This window comes from Pieris rapae, chromosome 8 (genome assembly GCF_905147795.1).
Source record: "Pieris rapae chromosome 8, ilPieRapa1.1, whole genome shotgun sequence".
In the NCBI taxonomy this organism is placed as follows: Eukaryota; Metazoa; Arthropoda; class Insecta; order Lepidoptera; family Pieridae; genus Pieris; species Pieris rapae.
The window spans coordinates 1,190,802-1,201,428 of NC_059516.1; the positions used below are offsets into that span (position 1 = coordinate 1,190,802).

The window sequence follows — 10,627 nt, forward strand, 5'->3', positions numbered from 1 at the left end:
TATTGCAATACTTCCCAATGTTGAATTTTAAAACATTTGCCACGCACCACTGAACAACATACGCAAAACCGAAATACTCATGGTTACGGAACAAATATCTAGGTTTTAAAAGTAAGGCGATTTAATAGATAAATATTATCAATTTAAATACATATGTATGTTTAAATTAATTTATAATTGTGTTATCATAGTTGGATTAGAAAATGTTTTGATAATATGTACTTATGTGAATCATGAGTTTGCCAAATTTCTAAGCGATAGGTTTTCCTATGATCAAGGTTCGGCCAGCCAAAAAGTACCAAAAGGCTAGAATGTGTTCTCTAAATTTTAACTTACTTTGAAAATTTAACAGCGCCCCTAGTGAAACTCAATAAATTAATAGTACAATAGTAGAAAGTCGTTATAATAAAACCTTTTTAATGAAAACTAACTTTAAAACGTAATAAAGTATTGTATGTCTTTTTCAGCTAATTGTACTTATGTTGTTTTTACTTAGCCTGTTATTTCTTAAGTCATTAATATTTTTCCGATTGGCGCTGAATCGATTTAAATATGGTTTGTAAGGCTGTGACGTTGTTTAGAGTAGAGATACTATTTTAATACAAACTTGAACAATGAAAATATGCAAAAATTTTAATTTGTTACTAAGTATCTATTTTTTTTATTTTACAAGAGGAAAACGGGCAAGGAGGCTTACCAGATCTTAAGTGATACCGCCGTGGACACTCACATTGACAGAAAGCTCGCAAGTGCGTTGCGGGCCTTTTAGGAATTGGTACTTTTCTTAAAGGACCCAAATTAGAATTGGTTCGAAAATACCGGCAACGCACTCGCGAGCCCTCTGGCATTGAGAGTGTCCATGGGCGGCGGTATCACTTACCATCAGGTGAGCCTCCTGCCAGTTTGGCCCCGGTTCTAAAAAAAAAATACTTCAGTTGTCAGTTGGTTCCACATAGTGGTTGTGCGCGGCAAAAACCTGCCTTAAAACCGCTTTTATGGAACGTCGAATGTCGAGGTGATACTGAAAGTAATTTGTATTCTGCCTTGACGTCGGATGAAACTCAGCTGCAGGTATTAGCCGGAATATCTCTGAACACTCCATCTGCGGTAGATGCAGAGAGACCTCTGCGCAAAGTAAACAGGAACGCAAAGAAAAGAGATATACGGCGGTATAAGAAATGTACTTTCATAGCAAAAGGAATGCAAGCGTGTACATACGAGTACACAAATGTTGTTTTTCTAATATACATGTACTTTGAAGAAGGTACAACATCAATGGAAGGTTGTAGAATGTGATAAATTACCAAAGTGATATTGAACTTTTATAACTAGATCAAGGTGCACAAGTAGACATATAAATCTTAAGCATAAGCTTCAATTATACAACACATATCGAAATTAATTATATACTCAAGTGTAATCTCAGTGGCATAACTATATCATCTGGCAAAATCTTTTCAGGCCCTATAAATAAAAATCGTCACGTTCTCGGTTTAATTTGAATAAACTTCGAGTTTTTCAGGGTACTTTCTTAGGCGAGAGGGGTCTTTTAACATTCATCCATACTTAAAACTCAAAATCAAAATTATCTTTATTCATATCGGTAAACAAGTTCACTTATGAACGTCAAAAACAGACAAATTAAAGCAATTGTAAATTTACATTTACTACCAGTTCGCAAGTCAAGGGCGTAGAGCGGGCCAGAAGAACTAGTTTCAAAGAACATAAGTTCTTGGAAAATACTTGGGTTGCTCACATCCGCAAGACTTTAAGTAGATAGAAGGCAAACAAAAGCAGATAAGTCCCGTCTTGGTTCTGATTTATTCTATACATCCTCAAGACAAGAAATGTTGAATACAATGTTTCTATCCCTACTATAGTTCCATACTATAGGGACAGAAAACTAGTAATTTATTCTGTACTAGCGACCCGCCCCGGCTTCGCACTGGTGCAATGCTGATACTAAATACACTACAGAAAATCTGTGAACGTTGTATATAAACTATTACACTATTTAATGGATGTTATTATACATAGAAAGCACTCTATCTACTAAAAAAAACCGCATGAAAATCCGTTGCGTAGTTTCAAAGATTTAAGCATACAAAGGGATATAGGGACAGAGAAAGCGACTTTGATTTATAATATGTAGTGATGCGCAAAAGACAGAAATTAGTTTCACGCGCAGCCGACAGACGGGTTAAACTCTAACATACTTCTAACCAAGGCGTTGTGCAAGCTGGAGATGGCCATGTTAGTCGCCGTTTGGGCGCCGCAGACGTTTGAGCGGGTGAACAGGGGTTCATCCTTCCAAAAGAAATATTGCACCCGACTTTCCCCAGGCTTTACAAATCAGGGTGAATTGCCTGATGTCAACGGCTGATCACGTTGTGGGATGCGTCAAGGGTTGTCTGTTACCGTCTCCTGCTTTGGGGGATTGCTGGTGGCGCGTTGGGGTTTTATTGAGTATCCTGAGGATATCGTATAGTATCAGCGAGTCCCTAATAACCCTTCACTTCGAAGCAACCGTGTCGATGGAGGGTATGCGTAACGCATACGAAAATAAGGCTGTAATGTTAGTAAACGTCGCAGCCCTTCGAAGCACTCTCTTTCTTTTGTCTGCTTTCTTATAAATCTCTACTATGTGTCTCCGAAACCACAGTATTTATTTATATGTAAATATTGTGTTTCTGTATGTAGTGTATACTTTCACAGTTGCAATACATTGTGCAATGTAACCAGTGCCGGATTAGCCTCGTAGCAAGAATAGCAAATGCCACGGGCCCCGCGAATTTGGGGGCCCCGCGTTCTAACTTATCAGAATATAATGAAAACCGTTAAAGTATTAAAATATATTAATAGACATAGCAGCGTAATATATCTTGCTTTAATTCCACTTAAAAAATCTAAAACTCGATTTCGTCAAGTTTAATCGTAAAAATAAGTAGGTATTTTACAAACTTTGTTGATTATATTAACACTTTCAATAAATACTTATTTAAACAAAGCAAATCACCAGCTTAAATAAGTCCTTATTGAATGTGTTACTATATCTAATTTAGCCGATAACTTATCCAAAAACGGCTATTTGTAACGGTTTTGTTTTATTAATTACCCTAAACTTGAGAAGGCCCCTTGATATAATTTGCTACAGGCCCCGCGATGGCTTAATTCGGCCCTGAATGTAACCAGTTTGAGTCGAGCTGATTTTAATTTACATTAACAAATCCTTTGGCATTTATGGACTGCTCCAAAATAGTTAAATAAGCTTCGGGTTCTGTGTGACTTAAGTTCGTTCGCTTTAGAATTGCAGATGATATTTCTAACTTTCTTTAAAACTATACGTGTATTTATCTAAGTTTACCACATCATACACAATACTAAATCTACGGAATATGTTACAAGTTGTTTCATCTAAAATGTACCAGAAATGTTTAAGCACAAAAATAAATTAAAAGTCGTTATTATGAAAAAACTAAATGAGATATTTTGTTTACTATAGTGGTAGTTTGAACCCCACACACTCTAAGACATGAGGCACTGTATATTACTTATGTTTTCCTTCCCCAAATTCATATATAATATTTCTATGAACGGACCGAAGTCCGCCGAATTTTTTTAAAAATAAAATCTATTTAATATGATAAGAAATTATTTCAAGTGGTGTTCACCTTCACGGATTACCAAAACATAACAATGACGGACAGATTTTAAGTACATTCTAGATTACCAATCAGTAACCCCATTTTAAGATGACCCTTGTTTTCTTAAAGTATTTCGACGATAGTTTTATATTATACCGGTATTCAGGGATCAATGTATTCTGGTGTTGTTTGTGTATGTGTTAAATTGCACTTTTGCCTCATTGACTATTCAAGACCTGAGCGAGGTAAGTCGTGTTTCTTGTTATTGAAGGTTATTTTAGAGAAACATTATTAATAATCTCTAAAATGGTCATAAAAAGCTATATTATATTATTTATTACTGTTAATGCCTGTAATATTTATTTAAGTAAAGGTAATTCGTCTTATTTACTGGATAATTAATGATTATTTTTTTTCTTTGTTTGTAAATTGTTCGTGCATTTAATTTACCACCAGAATATAGTTATAATTTGTTAATAACTATGATTTATAATTTCAATGATTTTAAAATTTTCAAAGATTTCCAATGAAAAAAATGCGTGTAATATCTTTTTATCGTATTATATGTTTGAAATCAATTTATATCTACGGTTGGATTGAAGAAAATTCTAAATTTCCAAGGTTGGAAAGTCTATATGCATTAGAAGATTTTGTCTTTAAACCCCTTTTAAATATCATATACATTTTGCATTATTTTTAAATATTATATGAAATTTTCACCATATCGAAATATCAGAGGAGTGAAACCATTTTGATAAGAAAAATCCGAAGAGAGGATCAGAATGACATTTTCAAATGCTTTCTGATGAAAACAGACTGTTATCAGTCAGTCATATCGCTCATATGCCTAATATATTCTTCGTAAGGCGCAATCCTCATTTCTGAAGGTCGTTTTAGAGGCGCTGCAAATCTTCCTCCACTCTTCCCTATTTTCGACTAACCCCTGCGCTTGGGTGATGATAACACCCGTAAGGGCCTTTACTTGACCAACCCCGCTAGGGGATCGGTCTCCAGGTCTGATGTACACTCTGCCTGTCACGATGTTTTTCTGGATTTCTGCGTGCTACATGCGATGGCAACAAAGTGTCTACGTTTGTGACCTTAGCTGTTCATTGAATTCTCAGTATCCACCTACACCATATTTCCAGAACATCGATTTTCCGTATTAACTAGGATTTAGCGCTATTTAGTGTGATATAATTCAAACATTCAAACCAAACACAACTTTGTACCATTAAGTATACAAATTATAATTTCAGATCAATATGGTGGCGTATCTGTTATTCGTGTTTGCGTTGGTGTCCGCTGTGACAGCTGAAAATGTAAGTAAGAATGAAGGTATATACGGTTTGGGTGTTTTGGGTAATTTCACTGGCACTTCCAAATCAATTGCCTTTTGCGGTGGTCAGCATTCTGAGAGAACGACGCGAAACAAGAAAAACCTTTAAAAATAGCAATTACTTTTTATTACTCAAATAAAGAAATCAGTGGCAAATCAAACTCAAATAAATAATTAAAATGTACATAATTATTGGCTACCGTTTGCAATAATTATAATTAAACATATATAGTAGTACTACAGGGATATTTAGAGACGGCGCTAACAGTCGTATGTTAACAAATTTTAAGATTTTTTTTTATAGAACATGGGGCAAACGGGCAGGAGACTCAACTGATTAAGTGATACCGCCACCCATGGACACTCAATGCCAGATGTCTCTCTTATGTTGCGCATATTTAATACAACATTTTAGACTATGCCTTGGTAGAGCTACAGTTCTCTTTTTTGGGACAAACATAGAGAGAGAACTACGATACGAAACGATAACGACTTTCATTTGCGTTTAATTGATCGACAGGTATCAGACAAGCGACAGAATTAAAGACAAGATTTAAATTTCTTATTATATTGGTTAATAAATATTTAAAATTCCAGCAAAAACTAGTCGCCAAAGTGTTCCTCACAGAACCACTCCGGAAAAATAACATCCAAGGCAACATTACATTTACACAAGTCGATGACCAGAAAGTTCATGTGGAAGGTGTCGTAATTGGTCTGCCAGCTGGTCGCTATGGCTTCCACGTTCACGAGAAGGGGGATCTGTCAGGTGGCTGTGCATCTGCTGGTCCCCATTTTAACCCTGAAAAGGTAATGACAAAGTTTCATGGCTGAACCGACTTCAAGAAAGTAGTATATCTGAATTATCCAACATTGGGTTCCGCGAGCCTCTTCACAGGATGTGTTCTTCTTTAGATTCTGTCAAAAATATTTTTCGCATTCCTCTACTGCTTTATTAAAAAAAAAACAACTGTTAATGTCTCTTCCATGTATATGTGTCGTTGTGTTGTTTTGTTTGTATCATATAGTTATATTAGTGAAACCTATTGTGGATACATCCAATGTGTTTATTTAATTTAGTCATTTAGTCATTTCTTGCTGGGACCGACCCGAGTACCTTACAGTGAAGCCAAAAGATTCCAATCTATTTTGGAACGCATTACGGAATCAGAAAAACGATAATATTAAGTTTAATGAGCCTTATTTCCTTTGGCCCTCTAGCCGCGATACAAAACAACGAAATAATTTTGAATATGGCCTCATACCATGGCAACAAAATAAATAAATTTATAATCTGTGGTAAAAACGAAAACACTTTTATTTCAACGAAATATTGTTAGTATTTAAATTTTCGTAATTACAATGCATTGATATTTACCTGTATCGACAATTGAAACTAAACAGTTATTTTTTTATTTACATTACGCAAGTGAGATAAGACAAAAGACTTTTCTGTTTCCCCGATAAGAAATTCTTTATTTATCTACGTATAAAATATTGTATAATATAAGTGCCTATACTTTTTTATATTCATACAAAATAATGTAGTAGTAGTTACATAAAAGAGTGCTATTCACAAACAAGATCGCGAAATATGACTCATATTGTCATATGTCAATATATAATACATATTGGCGAACTGAAGACGGACTTACGCCAAAACCCAATAACCTATCTCAATCCATTTTTCACCATTTGAGATAGACATCTATTGAAAAAAGTCTGCCAATAACCAATCGATCGCCTGTTACAGTCTGATAACAATCTGAGATTGTGGATACATTATTGGGTTTGGGCGTTAGCGTCCAGACTGGTGGCGGTGGCGGTTAGAAATGCGTTATGTACGTTGATATTATAATTACATAGTTGTTAACAATCAAGTTTATCAAAGATTATTCATTGATTTCGTATTCCTACAGCAATAAGCAAAAATATAACAATATACACAAAAATGTTCAAACATTTACCAAAAAAACAACAAGAAATATGATTAATTAAAATAAACCAGTGTATTAATACTCCTTATAGTAATAGGAAAAAGTATATTTATATCTTATAATAAATTTTAATCCATCTCACCAGAAACAACATGGCCATCCTAATGACCAGAACCGTCATGTGGGTGACTTAGGCAACGTAGTCTTCAATGAAGACTCCGTGGCAACAATCGATTTTATGGACACCATGATCGCTCTGTATGGCCCTCACTGCATTCTGGGAAGGTCTATTGTGCTACATGAGAGTGATGATGACTATGGAAGAACTGATCATCCCGATTCGAAGACGACTGGAAACGCTGGTGGAAGAGCCGCCTGTGGTGTAGTTGGGATTGTGTAGGTTCCAAAATTTTACTTCTGTAATACTACATTGTATAATTTAAGTCTAAAGAACGTTGTGTCTGATTAGTAAGAAAATAAAATTCAAAGAAAACCTTCTTTTGGTTTTGCGTCAACTACAATGAACAATATTTGTTATGTTATTCAAATTAGGATTTAAAGGCTTAATTTAACTGTTACTAATTGACTCTGAGTAATGCTGAAATGTTAATTCATTTCGTTAAATTATAGTTATATTGAAGATATAAATAAATTTTTTGTTCGTAAGTCTCAATAATTGCGTGCATCATACACAAACTTATAATATCTATTTTTAAATAATAAGTAAGTAGTAAAAGATGATCTTTATAAAAAAACTAATGTATGGAGGATTCCACGAATAAGCATAATGTTAAGGAAAAATACGATAATTAATATTCAATAGTTTTTCCTCATAATAAAATGCATTTCTACGTTTTTTACTTGTACCACTATACGATCTTATCTATGAATTAAGTATATATAATAAACTAAATAAATAATTGGACCGTTATTCTGACAACCCTTATTTTAAAATTAGTGAAATATTGGTAAAGAAACAAATATATGAATTACGAATCATGTATACAAGTATGACAGAAGGTTCTATGGGTAAGGTAAGTACAATGGAGACTAAGGTAGAAATGCAGAAATGTTTCATGGGAGTCATTTATTTCGAAATTTACTTAAGAATTGTCGCAATTTCATTGGGGTCATGTCAACATCAATCAGCTGACAACAACAGTAAATAAACCATAGACTCATAGAGATAATAAAGGTATTAAAGTGTTTGTAATTTATTACAAACCTTCCTGAAATGGGTATACAGTTTTTTACGTTCCGTTCACAAGCCATCCTGTAATGAAACTAAGTAAAGTAACTTTTTTAATTTTGTACTGCAAATCACGAAATAAATAACAATAACATATGAAGACTAAGTGTATTATAACAAAACTAACACGCAACTGATTTGTTTTTTTATAGTACGGAATTAAAGTGGCTTTACAGAACAGAAAAGAATGGTTTATACCCAAAAAGGGCGGCAATAGAAATTAATCACAATACCTTAATCATCTATAAGGCCCGGCGCTAATTATCGGCATCGACACGGCTGAGGATATAAAAACATTATACATTAACTTCATGGCAATAAAGTAGAAATTTCCATGATATATGATCGTAGTGACAAAAAACCGCTTCGGAAAGATTGAGTCTACTACATCGGCAGCTTTGAGGCTGCTTCTTAATACGCAGTAGTTTACGTGTACGCAATAGTTTCTTAGTACGCCGTCGCCCGCCGCGCAGCCAGTACCGAGGCAGCACTCGGGGGTAGCTAGGACGGTGCGGCATGCTTAAGGACGCCTCATCAGCCCTAAGAACGTTGCAGCATGCCAAGAGATAGTTTCCGATAGTGACGTGCTTGCATGTAGGAATGCCGAAGGATCCCTTTTCTTGCCGATGCCGATAATGAGTGCCGGAGACTCGTCCACGGCACCGTGCCCATGTTGTCCAATCACAATCAAACTCATCGTTTCGTCTTAATTTTTTCATTCTCACCCCCAAGTCAGATTTCAATTCTTAGTTTGTATGACCAAAAAGTTTTCATTTGTTTTGTCAGCAGATAATTTATATAGTCAAACATGATTATTAAGTAAAGTTCACCACATGCTATACAGTATATGTTACAAGCTACCTTTACCTATACATGAAAATTATGATAAACATAGGTGGTAAAATATTAAAATGTATTATATACCTATAGTGTTTACTAATCTGTGAACCCCATGTTAGTTATACGTCTGATTACTACAACCTCTTATTCATTAGCTAATTAATGAGGCTTGAGTGTGTGTTTGAGCATTAATTAAATTAGCTACGACTAGTAACTACCAATAGAGATTGCGAGCCGGACTTAAATATATAAATCGTTTATTTGAAAATGTGCCACATTAGGTACATCAAATAATAATAAAAATCCGAAAAATTAGCCATATTAAAATAGGCATAGGCAAACAGTGTGAATAAATAAATATTGTTTTGGTGCTTTTAAATCTATTTCATAAACGACGGTGATAGTATTTACTAATAAATTACTTATTTAAATAAAATCTTTTTGATTAATTTTAATATTTATCGTTTACCACTACTGCATTTTAGTTATTTTTTTTCATACGCCAAGGAAGTATAATTTCTAACGCGTGTAAACACAGTCTTTTACTAGACATCTAATATAATATCGTGATGCAACATGCAGGCAATCAAATCACAGCTTTTCATTTATGAGTTTTTTGTTGCGCCTACTGAATGCTGTCTCCGACACTATCGACATATTTGTATATTCGCAGAGTGAATTCGCAGTAGCGATATTGTGTATATTATGTGTTTAATTTTTATGTATTTATTTTATTAAATGTTTCTCGACATTATCGTATTGGCATAGGCTGTAAAGATAATGTTTCTGAAATAAATAAATAAATACTGTATTTTTTCTTTCAGTGATCCCGTCACCCCTTGGAACTCCAGTGGAACGATCAGTGCTTCTATTTTGTTGATAGCATCCATACTTACATTAATTATGTATTAAATTAGTATTCATAGTTTTTACAATCTTTGTAGAGTCTACATCAGAAAAGTAATGAAAATTATATTATACAATTCATATGAAAACATTAAGTGCATTAATAAAAGATTAGTAGTATTTGTATTAAGCTTTGAGAATATTAGTATTTATTATTAATATATTAACATAAATGTAATGTAAGTAGTATGACAATACATAATTATTAAAACTTTGATTTTTACTTTTGCTCTCACACTTACCTATCGACAGAGGATTTAGAGAATTGTGAACTTTGTTTGACATGAATATGCGAACTTAAGAAGGCTAACCAGACCCGTGCTACTTCGTCACAATTGAGTTGCCTGCTATATCGAGCATACAACTCTTTGTATTGAAGAAGTCGCAAGGGACTGCCAAGCATCACGAAAATACACTGTAGATACATAATAACGTAGGCATACAGAAAATAATTAATACAGCAAGGTTTACAAAACAACATCACAAAATGAGTCCATGGAATTGCTGGAAATGTCCACCGAATCATTTTTAGTTACATTTTTTTGTAAATATGACACAATCTGTTAACAGGGCCATTGATGTATTTTATAGAGCTTAAATAATGAAAAGGACCTTATTTTTTTTTTATTACCCTTATGGGTAATTTTTATACTGATGGAACGTCACGAATATGTGCAGCGATTTTGTCGAAGAAAAGGGAGAGAGTGATTGA

The 10,627-nt window shown here is 34.1% G+C and overlaps 1 protein-coding gene across 1 annotated transcript; it reads left to right on the plus strand.

The window, feature by feature from the left end:
* The first annotated feature begins 3,788 nt into the window (after positions 1 to 3,788).
* On the plus strand, positions 3,789 to 10,035 carry LOC111001573 (superoxide dismutase [Cu-Zn] 5-like). Its single transcript, XM_045629132.1, has 5 exons — positions 3,789 to 3,889; positions 4,904 to 4,966; positions 5,581 to 5,793; positions 7,066 to 7,316; positions 9,834 to 10,035. Exons 2-5 carry the CDS (start codon positions 4,910 to 4,912, stop codon positions 9,919 to 9,921), a joined length of 609 nt encoding a protein of 202 aa, XP_045485088.1. The 5' UTR covers positions 3,789 to 3,889; positions 4,904 to 4,909; the 3' UTR covers positions 9,922 to 10,035.
* The last annotated feature ends 592 nt before the right edge of the window (positions 10,036 to 10,627 follow it).